This window comes from Dermacentor albipictus, chromosome 6, assembly GCF_038994185.2.
Source record: "Dermacentor albipictus isolate Rhodes 1998 colony chromosome 6, USDA_Dalb.pri_finalv2, whole genome shotgun sequence".
Lineage (NCBI taxonomy): Eukaryota > Metazoa > Arthropoda > Arachnida > Ixodida > Ixodidae > Dermacentor > Dermacentor albipictus.
Window position 1 is genome coordinate 117,527,144 of NC_091826.1, and position 25,073 is coordinate 117,552,216.

General features: G+C 46.3%; 1 protein-coding gene across 11 annotated transcripts in view; it reads left to right on the plus strand.

Moving 5' to 3' along the window:
• Positions 1–14,490, plus strand: part of LOC135916263 (uncharacterized) — a 303,600-nt gene extending 289,110 nt beyond the window's left edge. For 10 of the 11 annotated variants that reach the window (XM_070520992.1, XM_070520999.1, XM_070521000.1 and 7 more), the window contains 5 exons: positions 1,071–1,177; positions 11,522–11,629; positions 12,026–12,132; positions 12,532–12,638; positions 14,302–14,490. In XM_070520992.1, the coding sequence (XP_070377093.1) occupies positions 1,071–1,133 (63 nt within the window). In that variant the 3' untranslated portion in view covers positions 1,134–1,177; positions 11,522–11,629; positions 12,026–12,132; positions 12,532–12,638; positions 14,302–14,490. The remainder of the gene's footprint in view (positions 1–1,070; positions 1,178–11,521; positions 11,630–12,025; positions 12,133–12,531; positions 12,639–14,301) is intronic. The other variant, XM_070520997.1, reaches the window with a different exon arrangement.
• Positions 14,491–25,073: the final 10,583 nt, after the last annotated feature.

Consider the following 25,073-nt stretch of genomic DNA (forward strand, 5'->3'; position numbering starts at 1 on the left):
ATAGTTTTTCTGGGAACTTTGTGGGCCAAAATGCTAGAGAGTTCTGAATTGTATGCCTCACTTAACCTGCAGTGGTGCCTTCTTTGAACTGTCGGACCTGGCATTAACATGTCGCACATGTAAGCAATTCACGGCTCTGCTGTCACCGCTGTAGCAATACAATTCTTGTGAATACAAACGAAAATAAGCAAGAAAGGCCAACTGCAGATGTAGACGAAACGGATGGACGCCTATACGATCGTTCTGCCGGGCTGAAAATCTGTGTGTTAACTTTGCAACTAGGTGTTGTTGCTACTTGCTTTTTTCTTATTCTTTGCGTGAATACTGTAAACAAGAACCGTCCCATTATTTTTCTCTGTTCCTGTTGTGCGGAAATTTCGTATCCTGAAAGAAAGCCAGTTTTAGCATCTACCACCATTCAACGCTTCAGGGAATAAATACTACGGGGAATGGGGGTGATGGAAATTTATGACGATGAGCTAAACGAGAACAAGGTGAGAGATGCAGCCAACGTTATGGCTAGTCAGCTTGTCTTTGTCACGACACATGTAGGCTCATCCCACACGCATTGCATGAAACCCTGCCTGAGGTGTAGTGAACGTTCGTATAAGCCACCTTGCTAGAATATTTGACCGAAAGGGAAGTGGTGCTCTGATGTGAATGAGATGACTCGTTAAGAGCAACAAAAAGTGGTGCATGATAAAATAAAAAGAGAGATGGTTGCGTGGTCAAATAAACGCCGAGGCAATAACCCACAAAAATATTCCCGACTATTTATGCGGCTAACAGCGAAATTTCAACGGGCGCCATATAGCGCATTGATCTCTCGTGGTATCCACAGCTTACGCTTGCGTTTACTCTGCTCACTTGTTCGTTCCCTGTTATTCATTTCCTGGAGCATAAATATTTTCGTTAAAGTTAGACAAGAGTTGTCAAAGAGGTTTTAATTTTGCTTTCGGGCGGTGCAGTATCTGTGTACGTATTGGTATCTATAAACAGGCGTGGGAGAGCAGAGAGAAAGTGTGCTTTTATGCGTGCGTTATTTCCAGGAGTTTATTTTTTTCTTCCAGCCTACACTTTCGTATGCACGAATGGGCCCATTTTCGGTACGGTGTTTTCGACGAATACGGTAAACGGGGAGACTCAATTTCCGGAGACCTTCTCATCTGTGGGCACGGTGAGCTGCACAATTTTTTTTTTTTGTGGAGTGTCTGCGATATATTCCCTCCGCAACTCACTCTCGGAATTCGACAATAGCAACAATGAAGTGATGCAGTGTTCAGCGCGCTGGTTGCCCTTAATGTGGGTTAATTCTGTTCATTCTTTGCGTTATTTTTTGCTCCTGACCATACGACGCACCATGTTTATAGGCACATTTCACCCGTTACCAGTTGGAAAAATGACATGGCAAATTAGAGACATTGTCATATTTGCCTTTCTAAGAGTCCAAAAGAAACTATTGTTCTATATGCGCAATAATGACTCTAGCTCTTCTGAAATGGTCCTATAAGGTAATATTACACAGCTGCACCGTTTCTGCGGATAACGGAAAAAATTAGAGAACTTCGTCTGGGATGCGCATAATCAGGTTATTCACAAAAGTTTGGTAGTCTGCACACATACTCGTTGCGCGTCCCTCTTAGGGACAACGCCACATGTGGACATTAAAATATCACGGCGAACGCCCGGGTGAATATAGAACGTGCGGCAGAGCGCGCGTATACCGTTAGACATAATATTCCTGGACTGATGCACTGGTGTGCGGCCTTGTGATGTCGTGCATGAGTAATAACTGTCCAAAAGACGAGAAGTGGTGGTCGTCCTGCCGAATGATTCGGCGCAAACATTTTAGAACGTCTCCCTTCATTGTTTCTTTTTTAGTCACCTTATAATGGTGGGCCGAAGCTATAGCGCAAAAAAGAAAGGCGTGTCAACCATACGTACATGCTATACTTGCTGCGAGTATATGTAACCAGTTGGCGTTCCGATCACCCAGAGACAGGCGACGGGCGTGCATCGCCATTTGGGAGTCACCCCCACCGGCAGACGCGTGGTGGCAGTAGGAGTCTCCTTTTTTTTGTTTCTGCCATGCTAGGGACATGTTTAGCATATATGAGACGCCATGCAGTACATCATAATACAATGCAGCAAACTCGCAACCAAAGCACAATGAACATCGCCGAACCCACATACATCCAATGACGAAATCCTTGGCAGCCCCTTGAAGCGCCTTTCGCGTTGTAGAGCGGAATACTAACTAATCATGAATAATAATAATTAGAGCATCTAACACCAATTACCTTTCCCAAATGCTGTCAATTCCAGGTCTCTTCATAGAAACTCGGGCACATTTCATACCGCGTTCTGGCGCCCTGTTCGTCCCGTCGGAAACAATATAACCACCAATAAGCCAGCGTTTAATTGTGGTGCAAAAGTTATGTGTACAAAACTTAGCCCATCTTTTTTATTTCCATAAACATCGGCAACTATGCATTTGGTTAGCACATCATCGTACGGTGTTCTTGCACCCCAGCATCGTCTGCCACGTTTTGTTGCGGGAGAAATACCAAAACAACCCTCTGTATAGATATAAGTGTTCCCAGGTTGTTGGAATTCTTCAGGAGACCCCCACTTCGGCGTGCCTTATTATCAGATGGTGGCTTTTACGCGTAAAGCATGAAACTTAATTTAATTTCATTTACTGTGGAGAGGCAGGACTTGTTTATTAACTATTGAAAAGAACCTGCAAGGAGGTAATAACATCATCATCATAACTTTAAATCAAGACCTAAAAGACAGACCTATATTATTAGACCCGTCCCATTGAATTAAAGACGTATTAGTGTTTTCCCCTTCCTGAGGATGCCCGGATAATACGGAACTAAATACCACGTGACATGCCCGCTTGTGCGTCATGACAGCAGGGCTCCCAAACGTTCCGCATATACACGAGCATAGCATTTGCCCGGTTATGCTGCCGCTGCGCCTTCTTAACGCTTTCATGAACCGCCACGAAGGAAGCACATCGCTGGCGTAAATCTCATAGCCAACGCCTGCGTCACCGCCCTATCGCCATTAAAGCGGTAGCACAACCTGCTGACTTCGGAAAATTGTCGAATATCGAACGGCCTGTACCTCCTTTCGAATAGCGCCGGCAGCAAAAGACGAAGAAAAACGTAGTGCCAACCACTTGTATACGCTGAAGAAGACAAGGCCGACGAACACGAGGCAAAAATGGGGGTTATAATGATTCGTTGGGTAAATTTTGATTACATCCGTGTACTCTGTATCTTTTCGTCTCCGCTTTCGTATTCATTACTCACTCTTGTGATATCTTAATAGTATCGCATTTAACGCGCAAATACGTCGGCGTTCTTTTGAATGCGTTGACCTTGTCCTTGACACCTGGCTGAGCCTTCTCTTGACAGAGAGGCCAGGGGGTAAAAATTGGAGACGGTGTGGTCTACGGTTCAATATGGTTGATTTTGGTCGTTTGGAGCTACTTACCACCGTAACATTAATTTTACCTACTGTGGGACTGATTCTCTGTTCTCGTTGACACGGCTCCAACTGCCTGCCGGGCACCATCGCCTTGCGCAAGCGCTGTTTATTCCTAGAAAACCAGCTCCGTATTCCAAATACGTACCATGCGGTATCTTTGACTCAGTACAACGCCATCTACGGCGGTGCACCCTTTGCAAGGGTAAAAGCACATTGCGAATTATTTAGGTGTCTGCGTATACATCGCGTATCTCGGTAAGCGCGAAACATTTTCCCTTTTTCTTACTTTTTTTTACCCAACTTTTAAGTGCTGTTCTAATTCACAGAAATATGTCGTGTATCTAGTCCCGTATCTAGTGTCTAGTGTCGTGTATGGCCGCATGCGCAAGCTTCATGGAAGCTTGCGTTCGTGTTGTTCACTTCTCTACTCTTGCATCCTGTCTGCACGCCTCACCTCTTTTTTTGCATTATGAATCCTTACCAACTAGTTCAGCTTTCAGTCTTTCTAGGTGTCTCCCCCGTTCCACCTGTACCAGACGGTGACTACAACGTATCTCCAAATCCGGATGTCCTGCTCTCGCATAACGCCTCTTTCCCTGACAGTGTCGTTGCCGTTTCGGACAACACGTCCGGCCATCCCCTCGTGAACTTTGGACTCTGTACATAAGTACTACCGCGCGGAATATCCCTGGCACACATAACGCCAGCCAGAGACTACCACATTTCGGCGTTGACTTGTGACAGCTCCTCGTGTTCAAGTCCTGCTTCGCCCCCTGTTCCTTCAGACTTGAATGACCTAACAAAAATGATTGCTCCCGACCTTCCTCCCCAGCGTACTGAAGAACTACGTTGCCTCCTTGCCTCATACAGGGACATATTCGACCTAGGAGAATGCACTCTAGGACAAATATCTGTCGCAAAACTTCGCATAAACACCGGTGATGCGAGCCCGATCCATCGGCGAACCTACGGCGTCTCGCCTACTGAGCGACATATCATCCAACACGAAGTTGACAATATGCTTTCTCGAGATATCATCGAACTTTCTTGCAGCCAATGGGCATCCCCTGTTGTATTAGTTAAAAAGAAGGACAACAGTTTGCGATTTTGCGTCGTATATCGACACCTCAACAAGGTAAGAAAGGAAGACGTCTATCCGCTACCACGCATTGACGATCCCCTGGATTGCCTGCACGAAGCACTATATTTTTCGTCAATCGGGCTTTGCTCCGGCTACTGGAAAATCGCCGTCGATGACATGGACCGCGAGAAGACAGCGTTTATTAATCCCGATGGCCTGTATCAGTTCAAAGGGATGCCTTTCGGTTTATGTAATGCCCCAGCCACATTTGAACGAATGATAGACGCCCTCCTACACGGTTTCAAGTGGTCCATCTGCCTCTGTTACCTGGACGACATGATCGTTTTTTCTCCGACTTTTGCGGCACACCTCGAGCACCTGTCCACGATCCCATCTGTTTTCCATATGGCGGGGCTACAACTAAATTCGTCCAAGTGCCACTTCTGTCGTCGCAAAATTTCTGTGCTCGGGCATCTCGTCGATTCTTCTCGTGTACGCGTTGATCACAATAAAATACGGGCAGTCAAAGACTCTCCCGTGCCAACATGCGCCAAGGATGTTCGCATCTTTTTGGGCCTTTGCTCCTACTTCCGTCGGTTTGTCTGAAAATTTGCGAACGTTGCGCGCCCTCACAATCAGCTCCTCAAGAAAGACGCTGCATTCATTTGAGGCCCTGAGCAAGCTGGTGCTTTAACCGAGCTGATTGGTCTGCTTACGTCCCCGCCCATTCTCGCTCACTTTGATGCGTCAGCTCCAACAGAAGTCCGTACCGATGCCAGTGGCCACGGTATTGGAGCTATCTCGGCACGGAAACTCTAAGGGCGAGAACGTGTTATTGCCTACGCCAGCCGCCTACTTTACTCTTCGTAGAGCAATTATTCTATCACCGAACGCGAGAGTCTGGCTCTCGTTTGGGTAGTGGGTAAATTCCGCCCGTATTTGTACGGCCGCCCATTCACAGTCATCACTGATCACCACGCTCTGTGTTGGCTTTCGTCCCTCCAAGATCCTTCAGGCCACCTTGGCCGCTGGGCTCTGCGCCTTCAAGAATACAACAATTCAGTTGTATACAAGACCGGCCGGTTACATCAAGATGCGGACTGCTTATCGCGCCATCCTGTCGACCCTCCTGATGTTTCTGCGGCCGGCATACCTGTCACCGTTCTCTCTCTGGCTGCTTTTCGTGACATTGGAATCGAACAACGTCGGGACGCCTCCTTGCAACACCTTATTCAACGGCTCACTTCAACGACTCCTAATCCTTCCGTTCGCATATTTGAACTTCAAGATGGTATATTGTACAAACATGAGCCCGGCCGGCCCTGCCCGAATCTTCGTTGTGCCTGACCATCTGCGTCAGACGTTTCTCGCACAGCTTCATGATGTACTGATTGCAGGTCACCATGGTGTGTCACGGACTTAGGACTGCGTTCGCCGGCGCTTCTTTCGGCCTGGTCTATACCGTAACGTCTGCGGTTATGTCGCTGCGTGTGATCTTTGTCAACGACGCAAAAAACCGACCACACGCCCTGCTGGTCGCCTTCAACCACTTGACGCACCATCAGAACTATTTTTCCGTGTATGTGTTGAACTTTTAGGCCCTATTCTTGCGTCTGCTTCGGGAAACAAGTGGATTGCTGAAGCAACAGACTACGCCACCCGATATGCAATCACACGGGCTCTTCCGACAAGCTGTGCAACCGATGTCGCGTACTTCATCCTAGAAAACGTCATCTTTCACCACGGCACCCCTCGACAGCTCCTCACCGACCGAGGTAGCTACTTTCTTTCTGAAGTTTTCAACTTTCGGCACATTCTGTACTCGTGCGCGACTTGCTACTGCTTACCATCCCTAAACAAACGGTCTAACCGAGCGCCTTAACCGCAGCCTTACTGAAATGATGTCCATGTTTGTCTCCGATGACCATCGCGACTGGGAAGTTGCACTGCCGTTCGTTACTTTCGCGTATAATTCGTCTCGCCAAGATACCGCAGGCTTCTCTCCATTCTTCCTATTGTTTGGCCGCGACCCTACGTTACCTTTGGACGCCGTTCTGCCAGCTAGTCTGAATTTCACATCCGAGTAAGCCCTTGAAGCCATCCTCAAAGCACAAGAAGCACGCCATATTGCCCGACGTCGACTTGTGGAGTAGCAGGACAACCAGAGGCGCTTATATGACGCCCGCCATCGTGACTTCAATTACACACCGGGCGCCCTAGTTCTTCTTTGGTCGCCATCGCGACTCCTTGGCCTCTCGGAAAAGCTACTTTCACGCTACTCTGGCCATTACCGTGTCTTGGGTCAAGTAACTGATGTCACGTACGAAATCACCCCTCTTGGGCCAACCGTGGCTCATCAACGCTCCGACGTGGTCCACGTCGCGCGTCTTAAGTTGTATCATTCGCCCGCCTCCTAACCAGCACCGAGCCGGTGCTTCAGCCGCCGGGGGTCATGTGACACGCTGACGAAGAAGATGTTTGAAGCCTTGTCGGAAGAAGAGGCTCTGGACATCGCGCGCTGTCTACCATGTTGTCAGCTGCTGCAATTATTGTTTAATATCTTGTAAATATACGTGTGACTTTGTTTCACCTCGTAACAATATGTTTGATCTTGTCCTCCTCTGATATTGACATGTTCACCCGTTTGCAAAGGTCTACAATGTCCTCAATGTAGCTCGTGAAGTTCTCTCCGGCCTCTTGGGATCATGTGTGCAAACGTTGTTCTGCACGAAACTTTCGTACTGCTGGCCGACCAAAAACTTGGGTAAAGCTGGTCTTGAAGACGAACCACACAGTGTGGTCGGCTTCATGGTTTAGAAACCATAGTTTAGCAACGTCCGTAAGATAGAATGCGACGTTTCTCAACTTGGTAACATCGTCCCACTGGTTATCGGCACTCACTCGCTCATAAGAGGAGATCCAATCTTCAACGTCTTTGTCATCTGTGCCGGAGAAGATAGAGGGATTTCGCTGACGCAGGACACCGGCACAGACCAAGGTGGCCAGCGCCGTTGGAGGAGTTGGGGGAGCGCATGCGTCGTCGGGAATGATGGGGGTACAGTGCGACTCATAATAGCACTCATAATAGAAAGATGTGACCCTGTGTCGATGAGTGCCGTGACAGGATATCCATCAACGTCAACATCAAGAAGCTTTTGGTTCGTGTTTAACGTGAGCAGAGGATTTGAGGGCAGTGTCGACAACGCAGCTTCGCCTCAAGAAGCTGCGGTGCCTTGTTTTCCGGCTGGGCCCGGGAGGTGATAGGCGGCGAAGAGAAGCGGCGGGGTTGGGGCGAACGGGACTGACGGCGTCGAGGTGAGGGCGAGCGGCTGTGGCGAAGGTTCGGAGCAGGAGCATCAGCGGCAGTTGGTTCATGGCGGGTGCCATAGGGAACAGAAGGTCCAAAGGTGCGGGAGTAAGTGGTGGCGTATGTCCGAGGAGGCGGAAGCCTCCTCGAACATTCCTTTCTGGGACCCTTGCAGTCGGTAGACACTTCCTATAGAGAGCCGCCAGTTATCTAGCATTATATCTTCTCCATCTTTGATTAAAGCGAGTGTTATGCCGTCTTCTTCTGCCGCTTTTCCCTGTTTGATATCTTTCAAGGCCCTTCTGACCTCATCTTTATTTATAGGAGGAGTTTCTGTATCCTGTTTATTATTCTTTCAAATTGAGTACTCCCGGTTCCTCTGGGTACTGTACAGCTCAGTAGAGAAATCTGTGGCTGCTTTTATCACACATTCGAGATTGCTGATGATATTACCCTGCTTATCTTTCAGTGCATACACCTTGGTTTGTCGTATGCCAAGTTTCCTTCTCACTCATTTCGGGCTGCGTCCTTTTTTTACGGCCTCTTCAGTCTTTTTCGCGTTATAATGGCGAATATCAATTGGGCACTTTCTTTCCGTGTAGTTTCTTTATTAGGTGCTGTGTTACATGGGAGAACTTGCCTACTGGATGCTTTGCCGCCATGCCTCCCACTTCAATTGCGGCATCTCAAGCTAGCCTCTTTACGGTTTCAAGCATTACGTCTATGTCACCGTCATCTCTCTGTTCTAAGGCTGCATATTTGTTTGCATGTACGAGCCTAAATTTGCCTGCGTTTACCCTTGTTGCTTCTAAGTTGACCTGTTTCTTCTTGACCAATTTTACTGTTTCTCTATTCAAAGTGAAATTAATCCTATGATCACTGTGCTTTACCCTACCTATCTCTTCTTCACCCTGCACTATGTTTGATCGGCAGAAAGTATGAAATCAATTTCATTTCTAGTTTCACTATTAAGGCTTTTCCAGGTCCAGTTTCTGTTGCTACGTTTCCTGAAAAGGGATGTTCATTATTCTCAACTTATTTCTTTCTGTGAATTCTACCAGCATCTCTACTCTAGCGTTTCTAGAATCGACGTCCTAGCGGACAATTGCCTGTTCACTCACCTGCTTTCCCCCACTTTAGAACTGAAGTCAACCATTACTACTGTACACCGAGTTTAGACTTTTCTCATCGCTAGTTAAACATCTTCAATAAACTGATCTGCTTCCGCATCGTCGTGACTAGATGTCGGAGCCTAGGCTTGTCCTGCGTTTAATCTATACCTCTTATTACTTCTCTTTACCTCTCCACTACAGCTACCCTCTCATTAATGCTGGAGGACTCGTCAATATTTCCTGCCATGTCCTTAAGGATAAGGAATCCTACCCCGTATTGGTTTTTATCGCGGATACCTCTGTAGAAGGGGATATGGCCCTTATTTAGCAATGTATAAGCCTCACCAGTTCTTCTAACCTCACTAAGGCCGATAATATCCGAAATTACATCGGACAGTTCCTCAAAGGGTCCTGCTAAACTAGCGGCCCTCGACAGAGTTCGGCTGTTAAGGGTTGACAGGGTCAGTTTTAAATGGCGGCCTGTCCCGACCCAAGCATTCTTAACACCTTCCGCTGCGTTACAGGTCTGAATGCCGCCTTGGTCAGGTGCTCTGCAGCTGCTGGGGAATGAGGGCCGTCGTTTAATTGTAGATATCGTAAGGGAGGTTGTGGCCGAATACTACACCAGGGAGGCCAATTGCTGTTCTGGTGAAGGAGTGTCTTTGTTCAAGCTTAGTGGGTCTTCCTAATTTGGTTACACCTGGATTAGTGTAGCCCCCCTCACTCTCGGCATCTTTCGCGGGTGTCAGGCGTCACTACGAGCCTGCAGATGTAGTGCACTGGAGAATGTCAAATGCAGATACACCATCGTACTAAAAAAAAGCGGCGGCGGGGATTTGAACTTTCGACTGCACCAACAGAGCATTCGACATAGCTCAGCAAGATAGTCACGCAGGCGGCTACTCTACCATGCCGCCAAAAGAACGGCTGACATACCCTTACTTGCCTAAGAGGTCGGCTGATTTGTCTGCGCTTAACGGGTTTTGCGGTTTTGCGTGCTTCCGGGTCATAGGCTGCACTTTATAGTGTCAATTCTCTGTGGTCCTCACCTCTTGTTTTTCGAATATCACGCATGCACGCAGTTTTGAACGCGCCTAAGTACACGATATATTTTCGCTGAATTCGAAGAGCAGTGAACCCTTGTGTGCACAAATAAAAAGGAAAAAATTTCCCCCTCTTAACGAGAGACACTCAGTCGCTATGATTCGCTCGTCGCGTCTGCTTGTCTCTTGGCGTCCGAAAACTAGCGCTACCGCGTAGCTATTCAGAATGGTGAGTCGTGCCGCCGTGTCAATATCGCTCTTAGCCTCGCGCAAAGCATGCGACCTTGACCGCTACCGATAGTGTCTTCGCATTTGCTACAGCTTTGAACAGCGGCAATGAGAGGGAGGAAAGGGGGTTGGTAACTGACCGCGTAGTTTTCTGGGAACGCTGTGGGCCTAAACGCGATGGATTTGGGAATTGTATGCCTCATTTACCCTACAGTGGTGTCTTCTTCAAATCAAACATGCTTTGAACAATTCGCGCTTGCAAGCAATTCACAGCTCTGCTACCTACGCGGTCGCAATAGAATCTTCGGGAATACAAACGAAAATAAGGCAGAAAGGCTAACTGCAGATGTAGAGGAAAGGAATGGACACAAGTACGATCGTTCGGACGTGCTGAAAATATGTGTGTTAACTTTACAGCTAGGTGTTGTTGCTACTTGCTCTTCCTTATTCTTTGCGTGAATACTGTAGACAAGAACCTTCCAGTTATTTTTCTGTGTTCTTTCTGTGCGGAAATTTTGCATCCTCAAAAAAAAAACGCCCGTTTTGGCATCTGCCACCATTCAAGTGACACTCTATGCCGCTGACTTTGCACAACCAGGGAAAACATGGGGAATGCGGGAGATGGAAACTTAATACGATGAGCTAAACAATAACAAGGTGAAAGCAGAAGCCAGCGTTTCGGCTGGTGGACGCGTCTTTGTCAAGGCACATATAGGCTCATCGTACATGTAATACATGAATCCCTCCCTGAGGTGTCGTGAAGGTTCGTATAAGTCACCTTGCTAGATTATGTGATCACAAGGGAAGTAACGCTCTGATGTGAATGAGATGACTCGTTAAGAGCAACACAATGTGTGCATGATAAAGTAAAAAGAGAGGTCATTGCGTTGTCAAAAAAAAAAAAAGAAACGCCGAGCCCATAGCACAAAAGAATATTCCCGGCCACGTCTACGGTTAAAAGCGAAATTTCAACGGGTGCCATATAGCGGATTGATCTCTAGTGGTATCCACAGCTTACGCTTGCGTTTCCTCTGCTTACTTATTCGTTCCCTGTTATTCTTCATTTCCTGGAGCCCTAAATATTTTCATTAAAGTTAGACAAGTGTTGTCAGAGACGTTTCATTTTTTTCTTTCGGTTGGTGCAGTTTCTGTGTACGTATTGCTATTTATGAACATGCGTCGGTGAGCAGAAAAAAAGAAGTGTACTTTGATGCGTGCGTTGATTGCACAACTTTATTTTTTCTTCCAGCTTACACTTTCGTATACATGAATGGTCACATTTCCGTTATGGGGTGTTTTACGAGTACGGTAAACGGGGAGACTCAATTTCCGGACACCTACTCCTCGGGATGCACAAGTGAGCAGCACAACTTCTTTTTGTGGAGTGTCGGCGATATTTTCCATCCGCTCCTCGCTCTCAGAATTCTATAATAGCACCACTGGAGTGATGCAGTGTTGGACGCGCTGGTTGCCATTAATGTGCGCATCTTCAACTCATTCGTCGCGTTATTCTTTGCTCACGACCATACGAAGCACCACGTTTATAGGTAAATTTCAGTGCCTATATTTCAGTGCCATTTCAGCCCTAAATATTTTCTTTAAAGTTAGAAAAGTGTCAAAGAGGTTTCAATTTTCTTTCGGGTGGTGCAGTTTCTGTGTACGTATCGCTATTTATGGAGATGCGTCGGAGAGCAGAAAATAAAAGTGTACTTTTATGCGTGCGTTGATTGCACGACTTTGTTTTTTCTTCCAGCCTGCACTTTCGTATGCATGAATGGGCACATTTTCGATACGGTGTGTTTTACGAGTACAGTAAACGGGGAGACTCAATTTCCGGACGCCTACTCCTCGGAATGCACGGTGAGCAGTACAACTACTTTTTGTAGAGTGTCCGCGATATTTTCCATCCGCCACTCACTCTCGGAATTCTATAATAGCACCACTGGAGTGATGCAGTGTTGGACGCGCTGGTTGCCATTAATGCGCGCGTCTTCAACTCATTCGTTGCGTTATTCTTTGCTCACGACCATACGAAGCACCACGTTTATAGATACATTTAAGTGCCTATATTTCAGTGCCATTTCAGCCCTAAATATTTTCTTTAAAGTTAGACAAGTGTTGTCAAAGAGGTTTCAATTTTCTTTAGGGTGGTGCAGTTTCTGTGTACGTATCGCTATTTATAGAGATGAGTCGGAGAGCAGAAAATAAAAGTGTACTTTTATGCGTGCGTTGATTGCACGACTTTATTTTTTCTTCCAGCCTGCACTTTCGTATGCATGAATGGGCACATTTTCGATACGGTGTGTTTTACGAGTACGGTAAACGGGGAGACTCAATTTCCGGACGCCTACTCCTCGGGGGGCACGGTGAGCAGCACAACTTCTTTTTGTAGAGTGTCCACGATATTTTCTATCGGCAACTAACTCTCGGAATTCTGCAATAGCAACGCTGGAAGGATGCAGTGTTCGGTGCGCTGGTTGCCTTAAATGTGCGCGTCTTCTACTCATTCATTGTGCTATTATTTGCTCCCGATCCTACTATGCACCACGTTTGCGGGCACACTTCACTCATGACAAGGTGGAAAAATGACATGGCAAATTGGAGACAATATCATACTTGCTTTCCTTAGATTCCTCAGGACAGCGCTCCCAAAACAAGCTTTTGTTGTATATATGCTATAATGACTCTAGCTCTCCTAAAATGGTGCATTTAGCTGATATTGCACTTCTGCACGGTTTCTGCGGATTACGGAAGAAATGAGAGAACTTCATCTGGGATGCGCTTTATCAGCTTATTCGCAAGAGTTCAGAAGTCTGCACACATACTCGTGGCACGTCCCTGTTAGGCGCAACTGCACATGCGGAAATTAAGACATCACGGCAAGCGCCCGGGTGAATATAGAACGTGCGATACAGCGCATGTATACCGCTCGAGATAACATTTCTGGACTTATGCACTAGTATGTGGCCTTGTCGTACATCAATAATAACTGTCCATAGGCGAGAATTGGAGGTCGCGCTGCCGAATGCTTCGGCGCATACGTTTTAGCTTGTGTGCCTTCGTTGTTGCTCTTTAGTTACATTATCATGGCCCGCCGAAGCAATAGCGCAAAAAAAGAAAGGCGTGTCAACCATACGTATATGCTATACTTGCTGCGAGTATATGTAAACAGTTGGCGCTCCGATGACCCAGAGACAGGCGACGGGCATGCATCGCCATTTGGGGGTCACCTCCACCGGCAGACGCGTGGTGGCAGTAGGAGTCTCCTTATTTTTGTTTCTGCCATGCTAGGGATATATTTATCTATCGGTTACACCATGCCGTATGGCATAATACAATGCAGCAAACGCACAACCAATGCGACGTCAACACCGCCGAACGCACGTACATCCGCTGACGAAATCCTTGGCAGCCCCTTGATGCGCCTTTAGCGCTGTAGAGCGGAATACTAATTAATGAGTGATAATAATCGGAGCACGTAGCACCAATTACCTATTCCCAATGCTATCGAGAACAGGTCACTTTATAGAAACTCGGGCACATTTCATACCATGTGCTGGTACCACGTCCTGTCAGAAACAATGTAGCCCTGAATAAGTCAACGTTTAATTGTGGAGAAAAGTTAATTTATTTATTTGCAAATACTGCTATACCATGAATTGGGGCATTGCAGGAGTGGTACAGAAGAATGTACATAAACAATATTAGGAAAGTGCATGATTACAAATCTGAGTAAAAGATTAACAGAGAAAACCATACAGTATCATGAAGAAAATACATGATTTGGCAATTGTCGCACAAAATGATCAACAGACATTTCGCGTAATTTGAAATGTGTTAAGTGTAGCAAACTTGGCCCATTCTGTTCTTTTGGCCATAAAACATTGGCAGCTATGCATTTGGTTGGGACATCATTGTACAATGCATTTTATGAGGAAGTCGCAACCCACTTTCGACAATATTAATTTTTTTTCTACGCCTTCCGTCTCCATTTACAGTCCCTTCGGTGTTCTGTTCCGTTGTTTACAGGTGAAACTGAATGCTTGTTCAAAACCCTGGTTTTCACCGCTTTAAGAAAAGACTGTTCGGCAAGCGACATGGATGTCGAATGTGACTATCACGAAGAGGGGATCGTGTCGCCCTACATTGGCTCTAAAAGGGCAGCAGAAAGGTGTATCATGCTCATGCCGTATTCAATAAACGCAAGAATGCCTGGTCTCTTACTGCCTCTCTTGTGAAGTATTCTGCAGATAGAACATTTCTAATAAAGAAACAAAACAAACCCTGTTTCTCAGGGGTCGTGAACCACCCATAAATTGAAGTAGCGAAATACACGTGTATTTTGGAGATCGACCATGGAGCTAACTGCCAACCTGTGAGCCGAGTACGTAATCACGCGTGTCTAAACGCATCTCGCACGCAAGACTCACAAGCGGAACATAACGGCACCTCCACGTTTTGCGATCCGCGAGGGAGCTTCTCATCATTTCTGGAGCTGCCGGCGAAGATCAGGTTACGGGAGCCAACGAATCGTCGACTGCTTGTATGGACATGCTTGCTCTGGCACCTGCGCCCTTTTAGGCATCAGCTATTTATTTATTACAAAACAAGGAAGCGCATTTGTGAACACATCGTGGATATTCCCTCGGCGCTGCATTGCCGCTTTAGGATGGCCTCGTTAGAGCGTGAGTCAGCTTGAAAGGCTTTCGATAACATCGAGTAGAAGTGATCTTCCATTCTCGGTTAAAATTTGGGCGTGTTCTAATTTGGGCGTGTTCACAATGTTTTTAATGTTTGTAGAACAAAATTCCTATGAGCAAACTGCAAGAGAGGCTACATGTGACTACAAGGACCCAATACGGAGCCAGGGGTGCTATGCAGGATGCGTCGAGCTTCTCGTTCACCCGAGTTTTACCCGAGTTTGCTCGACGGCAGTCAGTGAACGGAGATAGCGTGAAACGCGCAAAGGCTGGAGGCAAAAAAATATGTAGACAAAAACCCGCGTATGACAACATGAGCGCACCCTCCGCGGCACGCTGCTTCTACGTTTCAAGCGCAGACGGCTGCACGACGAAACGCGCCAGCGCCGCGTATTGTTATCAACGGATTATCGCAACTTAGCAATACCGTGACTGTCCCGCTGCCTGTCTGCACACTTGCCGTGAGCCGCTTGCCGCGCCTTTCCCGGGCGCGTCAAGGGCGTGCTTCTTCTTTCGAGAACTATCTTTCTATCCTAAATCGAATGCGAACAGAGTACATGCGGCGCATTCTTGCACCTGCGCTTTCGCTCAAACGAATACGTTAAAATACAACAATTAAAATAACAAACATTTTTATTTCTTTAAGTGTTTGTTTTTCGTTTTGAATGCTAGAAATTTCTGATGACAAACGGTGATCGAGCAAATTATTAAATTTTGCACTTCTTGCCGCGAGTGGCGACAGTGAGGCGAAAGCTTAGAAGCGGATACATTGAAGCGGGTCGCACACACGAGGCAATTCATACGGTGAGAAGTCGCCAAGGGGCGCTACAGTGCTATTCTCAATAATGTCAGTGATCACCACTCTTTCTCTATTAGGGGAATGGAAACGCAGCGTCGGGATGCGGCTGTTCATCGCAGGCGCCTTAAGGCCCCCGCTTTACCAACTAAAACCGACGCACTAGTCATAAATACGAGAGCAGCGGCTGTCGCTGTAAAATGGCGGTCCGTAGTGACGCAGTTTAGTGAAAATGTACCAGTTTATCTTTGTGCGCGAAGCCTCGGCGATGCATTGCGAAGAAGTGCGTGCTTCCCATCGACACAATTCATCGCTTGTCATCGCTTGCCCACTGAAAGTGCCTCTGAGCGCATGTACGCAGTATTTGAGTGTTTTGTGCGCACCAAGGTGCTTGCGGATTACTTTTGCTGGAGCCAGCAGCGATCGCAGAAGGATATCGTAACGACACCGCAGCAATCGCATTTTGGCAGGTGAGGGCTCTTGTGTGCGGTTATGAAATGAGACTTCGAACTGAGGAAGGTGTTGGAACTGTTGAGGGCGCACTGTTTGTGAAGAAGAAATGCCATTGCACTGGGTCTAGAAGAGCGAGCGATTCGGATCGTGTTTACGACGTTGTGGCTCCGATACATCACCGATGACAGAGCAGTCATCTCAAACGACTGCTGCGATACGCACTGCTCAGCATCGTCGTCACCCTCGGCGCATCGACGCCTTGTAAGCAGCTACAGTGACGTGCCGATAATTATTTACTGTGCGCTACGCGCCACAATGCAGGCCATGAAACCGTGTTGTGTGGCCATCTCAGCCAGCGACAGTCAGCGCTTTGTTTTTGATAGTGGTGCTCAGTACATCACCGATGACAGTGCGTTGTGCGCGTTTTATGTTGGCGTTCAAGATTGTTGATGCCTCTCAGCTCGACACCGCGTCGCTGTTGCCGGAAGATAAGTTGGGCGTGGCCCAACTGTAGTGGGTGCGCGCACAAGAGTGACATGCCTCGCGCGGGGCGTGACCTCTGGCTTTGATTGACAGGCGAACTCGTGCTAAACTCGTACATCGCGAAACCCCTTCCGAGTTCAACTCGGGAACATGGCGGCGGCAGCTGCAGCCTGTGTTATTGCAGCCAGCGGCAGCAAGCGTCAGTATGACCGTCTGGACCCGTTCACGTACATGACCGCCGTGGAGTTTCAGCGTCATTTTGGCCTGTCGAAGACATCAATGCGCTGGCTGTGTGACGAGCTAGGCGAAGACTCTCGTCTGCGGAGACAGTGTGGCGGGCTTCATTCGCTCACCGTCGAAGAGCAAGGCCTCTGCGCCCTCCATATCTACGGGACTGGGAGTTTTCAGGGAAGCGTCGGCGCCGAGTGCTACATTGGACGTCATAAAAGTACTGTGAGCCTCTGTGTCATAGATGTCTGATGCGCTTATTGACGCGGCAGTGCGGAAGCGGTGGCTGGCTTTCCCGAAGACTGCGGCTGAGCGGGCATTTATAAAAGAACGCTTCTTACTTCGCGGAAACATTACGAACGTAGTCGGGTGTGTCGACGGAACGTTCGTAGGAATTAAGGTGCCTTCAATGTCAGCGTTACTGTGATTAGCATTGAAGCAATGTCTAGACGAACCATATTGCCAAATTTGTCACTTCTGTGTAGCCGACTTAAATTTTGTGTTACTGACATCACACATGCGGCAGCCTATGATACTGACTTTTTCGCTGGTTGCTGACGTTTTACCGATTGTTCTACTTGTCTATCAGAGTGCCTTCCAAATGGCTCACTTTTTGGGGAAAGAGGTTAATGAAGTATAACTAGGTAAATGGATATCACAAATTGTGTGAAATACTTTGTGAATGCTAATCTCATAAAGAACTCGGGATTTTTTATGAGATTACTTAGTACAAGTTACTCAGTATGCATAATGCTGAACTTTGGTCATGCGTCATCTATCGACCACACTATGAAACAGCAAGGCATTGCACAATTGCAGTGCGAGATGCGGATGTCGCGCCAAGCCGGTTGTGCCTATGCATGTATGGCAAAATGAAAATGCATTAAGAATCTTAGTGTGCTGGCTTGCATGAAGAAAATACTTCACAGTGTTTGCTGTGTTCACTGTTGGTGCATGTGCCAGTGGTTCAGTGTAATTTCTTTTGGGGGGGGGCAGCGTTATTCGGTATGAACAAATCATATATTTTCCTCTCATAATGGGGCTCTAATTCGTCAGCAGTAGAACAATGGAGATCCAATGCTCTGCAGAACTCGTAGTGCGTGAAGATGTGAACCACCAAGGCAAAATTACATATCGGGAGAAATGTGGTGCAGATGCCAATGAAAAGTTGGTCTTTAACCTGTCATGATACAAATAAAGATTGCAGAGCGAATAGACCTTTTTTACAGCTTTAGACCAATGATTACACAAACTGTGACATGCTGAAACGTGTAAAAGCTTGCCGCAATGCCAAAGTAGGATGAGTGATATGCAGCATATTTTGGCATTGAACATGTCTTGTAAATGCTATTTTTATTGTAAGCCTCGCTGTCACGCCTTTCCCTCCGGCACTCCCTTTACTGAAACGCAGCACTGTCTTTCTATTGGTGTCATGATGATGATGGTAACGGCAGCAGTAAGGCTGGTTAATGCTTGCCCCTTTGATTCCTGTGAGTTTAGTGGTACAGAATATGGCACGTGCATACACCTGTGCAGCAAAATTTTATGCTTGTGGTGATTTGTTGGAGAGCTAAGTCATGTTGGGACATTTCAAAGACGTGTGCCATTTTGGCTTAATAACTAGATCATTGTTGAGGTTGAAGACTCATTGTATTGGTATAAAAGCTTGAAGCTGAATTGCACAACAATTCGACGGGACACAAAGAAGAGAAATACACACAGCAGAACACTCTGCTGTGTGTCTTACTCTTCTTTGTGTGCCGTCGAATTGTGGCGCGATCCAACTTCAAATAGAGCATTGGGCCTCTTTGTTGCAGGACCGAGGAAGAGAAATACACACAGCAGAACACTCTGCTGTGTGTATTACTCTTCTTTGTGTGCCATCGAATTGTTGTGCGATCCAACTTCAAATAGAGCATTGGGCCTCTTTGGTGTAGGACCGAGGAAGTGTGAGCTATTCGACACCATGCCGGTGCCTTGCCACACAATTATGGAAGTCTGAGGGTTTGCAAACAAAGCTTTGCAATCAAATCCACCTGCTCATGTAATACAAGCACTGATTGAAAGAACCGTCATACAAAAATAATGGTGAAATGAATGGCCTTTGAAAATTTGTATGTTGACACTAATGACATAATAGGTGCCACAGCGAACTCGACAATTGTACTGGACAGAGCACTTTGTTTCCTATGTGAAGCACAAGCTTCCATTACATGCTGTGCAGATAACCAAGCTCAGTTTGTTTAAACGTGGTACACAACATTCACTGTAATGTGTTTTTGATTCTAAAGTGCCAAACACCACCTCTTTTTCAAGGATGTCATGGGAATATTTGACGAGAACTGTTTACAGCCCCTCATAATGGAAGTGTGGCCAGCCAGCTTTGCTGGAGTGCCTTTATAGATTTCTGTTCCTGATCACTCTGTGCTATCAAGTTGCTAAAGGCTATGCAACCAGTGTAAGGCATTACGTGATTCTATAGTCTGATACGGTTTTAGGAGGCCGAAGAACCTGCACTTTAATGGCAGATGAACACAAGCCTGCACCAATGGGCACACACTCTACACTGACATCGTGCCGCTGGACACACTAATACCCGCTCACTGGAGAGGGACTATTTCTTTAGACATGCAGGCAATCGGCTGCTGCGCTTTGGTCATCTGGGCGGGGCCTCTCCTGTCTTGTGAAGTTGTATCCGACGAGAGGATGCCACTTTTCATACAACACAAAAGGACAAAGTGTACAATTATTTTGCCTATGAAATGGATACATCACAAGTGAGCTACGTATGGGCTTAAGCTGTGTGAAAATTAGTACATGCAAATATATGACATTGTTAAAGAATATGTGGTATCGAACGTGCATGTAATGGCACGTTTAAATCGGGGAGTGTTGCATTCATGTGCACAGTCTATAGGTGATAGCATTATTAAGGTCATGCCATTTCCTGTCTTTTCATTGTGAAATACACACACCATTCATATTGTGGCTAATCAACACCCACTGCATTCTTGCACATAGAAAGAACAAACAGCACAATGACGTATATGCTGCATTAGTGTCTTTTTCATTTACACGGTCCAATAGTGGCACAGGTTGTATTACGTGTTTGCCCATTTTGAAGAGACATCAAGTGCATGTTACAAGTGTCCCAATATGCACAGCACAATGTTTACTGCAATAATTTTATTCATGCTCTTGAATAATAAACAAAATAATAAACTGAAAGCTCCTTTGTAAGGTGTGTTCTGGGGGTTCGACTGGAAAGCAGTGAGGGCACTGATCCTACTGTTGCAGAGCTACTGTTGCCACACTCAAGAGCATGTGCCTGGCGCTCGCCTACTGCCACCAGGCGGTTGAATGCCTCCAGCAGCAGAATGTTTTGCTGCAAAAAAAGTGGATTGTTGGAATGAATCAATCGCATATAAACCATTATTTACAAATAAAAATGCTCATTGCACTATTGGTACTAACTGCCCTTAACTGTGGAAGCCTTTAGTGTATGCATAATAAAACAATTTGTTGGGATAACATTGCTTTATTTTTCATAACAGGTTTTTTTCAGAGCCAATTGTAATGTTTATTAGTGTGCCAACAGCTGAGGTGTCCTCGCACCTTCACGAGTCTCTACTGTCAGCACCACAAACCTATTTTTGTTCACTGCAAAATCAATGGCGCTCCCTACAATTCCGTCTTATGCGAGCTGATTGCATCCTATGCCTACAAACATCATATTTTTGTCCCATTACGCAATTTTCTACCATCCTCAGCTGCAGTTCTCTCTCCTTGACATCCATTCTCTCACGCTTATGTAATCACCTGCTATAAATTGGCAACAAGTGATTGAAGACGTGCATTGCCTGCCCACCGATTCCATTTTTTTTCTTAATCTCAACTAGCATATCAGTTGCCACGGTTTACTACGCCACTGTCTTCCTGCCTTAATGCTATCTCCAACAATTTTTGTTACTTCGCTTTCTGCACAGTCCTCGACTTCTCAAGTTTCATTGTTAACCTCCAGGTTTATGTCCCATATTGGATAACCGGTAGAATCCAACGATTCTAAACATTTTTCAAGGATATCGGTAACGTGGCGATCACGATTCGGAAATGCCTCCCATGTGTTGTTCAACCCATTAAATTTTTGTATAAGTTTCCTGCTTTATATCAGTACCTGCTATTGATATTTCACTTGGACAAAGATAGTCTTTCATAGATTCTGCGGGCTGAATGTCGCTGATGAATTTCTGTTATACCACTAAGTTAGTGAAGGTTACCTTTATCTTTTCCATATTTTCGCAGGCCCACGTACATGTAACAGCACGAGCACTCATTGGCTCTCAATGCCTTTTTTAAACTGCTGGACATTCAGTTCGTTACTACAAAAGTGACTTAATCCGTGCACTATTATTATGCTAATTATGAAACTGTAGAAATATACTTATCTGCAGTTTGTCGATGCCTCCTTCACTGTGTTGGTTGCGAGGTCCATGTTCGGCACCACCTCTTTGTCGCATCGTAGCTATATCGACTGTCTTCCTTTTGCACACACTGCGCAGTATTTCGTGACGCTCGCAGTCACGCAGAGTGGAGGAACTCAGCGCACTCACATAAGCAGCACCGGATAAGTTGTTTGTTCAGGATTGTGCCGTGAACAGTAGGTGCGCGTTGCGATCTGTAAAATCGCCTAAGCTATTGGCAGTCTTTCGGGGTGCACGGAAAGATTGCTCACGGAGCAACAGAACTATCCAAGAAATAGTGGTCATCGTCGAGCCTGATCACTACGTCGCGCACTGCAAGCTCGTAGTACGAGTTTGTTTACACTGGGCATCGCCGATGCTTAGCCGCCATGCTCGCCCGATGAATGCATGTGATGACGCCACCACAGCGTTCCCTCGTGGTATAATGCGAAGCGTACTAAATTACAAATTAGTCGAATATACATTCAGTGTACATCTTGTAAGCTTTAAAATGCTGTTAAACCACGTTAAACTAACTAATAATATTGTACTAAATGTATTTGTTTTATAACTAGCTTGTGTGTGTAATGCACTCGGTGGAACGACAAACAAGTGAAAGAAGGCGCGACCATGCACCGATGGTACGATCACGTGAGCCCCAGTTTGTCGACCGCCCAGAAGGCAACGCCCAAAGAATGATAGCCAGCCAGAGTGAATCTAGATCAACCAATGAAACTGGAGGCTTGTCGAAAGATCAACTGTGTCTCGGTACCATTCGTGCTTTCATCTTGGGGTGTCGCCAGAGCTCGTGAAGATCCCGAGTTTCGCCAAACTCGACGCATCCTGCATAGCACCCCAGGTTAAATGTTTGTGCTGTGCTTCATCCATGTCTTGCCATCATGTTCATGCTGCTCCGTACACTTCGAACATCTTTAGTGAGCGAACACGTTGCTCAACGTTGCTTCGGATTGGTAAAAAATAAACATGCACGCACAAAAAAAGACCCATTCGTACTGACTGATGCATCCATGATGCATTACCGAATTGAAGCGGGTGAGCTAGAGTAATGCAGATAATTATGAATTCGATTTGGAAGATTCAGCATGCTAATTGTTCTTTTAAGTACAAGACCGCATTCATTTGGTTGTGTTCAGGGGGTTTAAGAAAAAGGCACGAAAGACTCAGTTTTGTTACACGCAATTTAATTGCTGTATAGTGATACACAGTGAATACCGTAAAGGTTACCTGGCCAGGTTTAGCCAATTTAGGCAAACAAAAAGAAAGCCAAGCGCATATTTCATGCGTTCATAATCGTGTCGGCAAAATACTACAGCGCGCTGCAGCTGCGTAGCTAACTGGAGTCTGAGACCAAACGCCGCACGTCTTCCACATCAGAGAAGCGTCACACGCAGGCGGAAAGTCTAGGTAATGCGCAGAACCACAGTGGCATAAAAGCGCAGTCTTATACCTATAGTTACGGGGGCGTGCTAACAGCAGTTAAAACGTACATCCGTGAGCAAACTATACGGACCAAGAATTGCGCGATAAAACTCATTTTATCCTCTTGTCTGTGAATGCAACTTTAAGGTAAAGACTTCAGTCCATACTTGGTATTACGAATATTGTAGTGCACTCGTCAGTTTTCGTTTATGCATGCTAATTAAAAAGAAAGTTTTTACGGCGACCCTGTGGCCCGCATACTATTGCTCACGGGTGTACCTCCGTTACAAGATTGAACGACGGTCACCGGTAACTACTGATGGACATACGTTACACGGGAAAACATGTCCCCAGTTAGTGCCGCTGTAGAGCTGTGAAGCAGGTTCCGCGATACTCAGTACTGCGAATGAAAACATACTTCTTTAGCTGTTCTTTCTAATTATATTGACATGAAAACTGTATCTTCTTTAGAGTACGTCCGCCGTTTTAGCATCTCAACTTTCTGAGCATGTTAATGAGATTGCTTTCGAGGTGTTTGGCAGCAGTTTAGAGCCAGCCAGGCAACTCCAAGCCAAAGTCTAGGTACGGCTGGTACGAAAACCAAGACAAACCATTCATGGGTTGGTACGTTTTCCTGATCACGTGCACTATGGTCAGCTGTGATTCTTGTGTTTCTGGTGTAGTTTTGCTATATGTGGTACGTTATTGCTTGCTGTTTTATCTTTTGTCGTTTCTGAAAGCTTTGGCCTGGTGACACGAATTATTCGATGACGTTTAGCAAGGCTGTGTCTTGTGATGGCGAGGAATACCTCGCCGACTTTTTCGCTATGCTTGCCGCTCAAGGAACAGCGCATATGTATGCTTGACCCGAACTATTATCACATGTCGTTACCTTGTCATATCTTTTTATATCTCCCCCCTCCCACCGCGCGCGCCATATCTCCATGTATATAAGCGCGTTCTTTAACAGTATTAAACAGTTAGTAGTTTGCGCTACGTTCGTCCACGTCCTGTCCTTCACTTAATATCGTCTGTGTAAAACTAATCATGAACAGCGCAGCATGATAAGCACATAGAAGTACTCCGTGTACTGCAAGACCCTGAGGAACTCGAACACGAAAGAGAACGCTGAAAGGCAGTGTCGTCTACTCATGGCCACGGTTGTCCGGCTTTGTTTCCGTGAGGGTCATGTGTGATCGAACCTGCGGGCGCAATCGTGGTATCAAGACACGCTCCCATACCTTACAGAAAGAGTATTCGAGGACAGCTTCCGACTTGGTCGGTGCTCTTTCCGATATATTCTAAGTGTGTGCAGGCATCATGCTTATCAAGAGGGGGGCCATTGACACGTGCACCGAATAGTGCTTCTACCGGGGAGTGCATCTCTCCCGCTAACAGATTAGCGTTAGCGCTCGGTGCAAGACATGCCTGTGTGCCTGATTTGGAACTGACTGGGACGTTATCGCTGATTCTATACCTTGCGTGCGCTCTTGCTGATCCTTGCTTAATCAAATTGTATGTGCAACACGAATGGCGTAGTAATTTCTAGAATGCACGCGGGCACCAACGATCGCGTAGGAACCATTGAAGGGTCATGGACAAAAGCTAACGCGCTTGACCCGCTGATCAGGTTTTCCACAATCGCCTACTTTGCTTGGCGCTATGTTTGTGCTTGAATGCTTCTGGTTTCACTGGGCACAAGTTCCCCAATAAAGAGTTAAATTTGTAACTCGCAGTTTTGACACTCCATGAGGGATCGACGTTGGACTAGTTGGTGCTGAGTATTTGGAGGGGGTAAGCAGCGCGTAAGACGTGATTGACACTGTGTCGTTCTTCACCGTCACTACAACGTGCCAATATATTGGCAACCAAGACGCACGCAAATCAACGGTCCAACACGTACACTCCAGCTTTAGAGCAAGAATCGCCATCGCACTACTGCTGCGAAACACGCAGACTGAGTGATATTTTCTTGATTTCTTTTTTGAACATAGATATGCGAGCACTGACTAAGCTAGTTCTTTTCTATAAAATTGTCTTGATCAATTTTCTTCCCCTAAAGAATCGCATGCGTAGTAAAAAAATTGGCTGAAGGCTTAGCTTGGTTAAGCCTGGAAGATTGCGAAAGCAGTACCCTTGGCTGCGCCATGGTTCGGCTGATCATGTGGACATGGTTGCCCTTTGTTAAACTTATGCCTATACATTATCCGACATAGCGCAAGGCAGTAAATTTGTACAGTC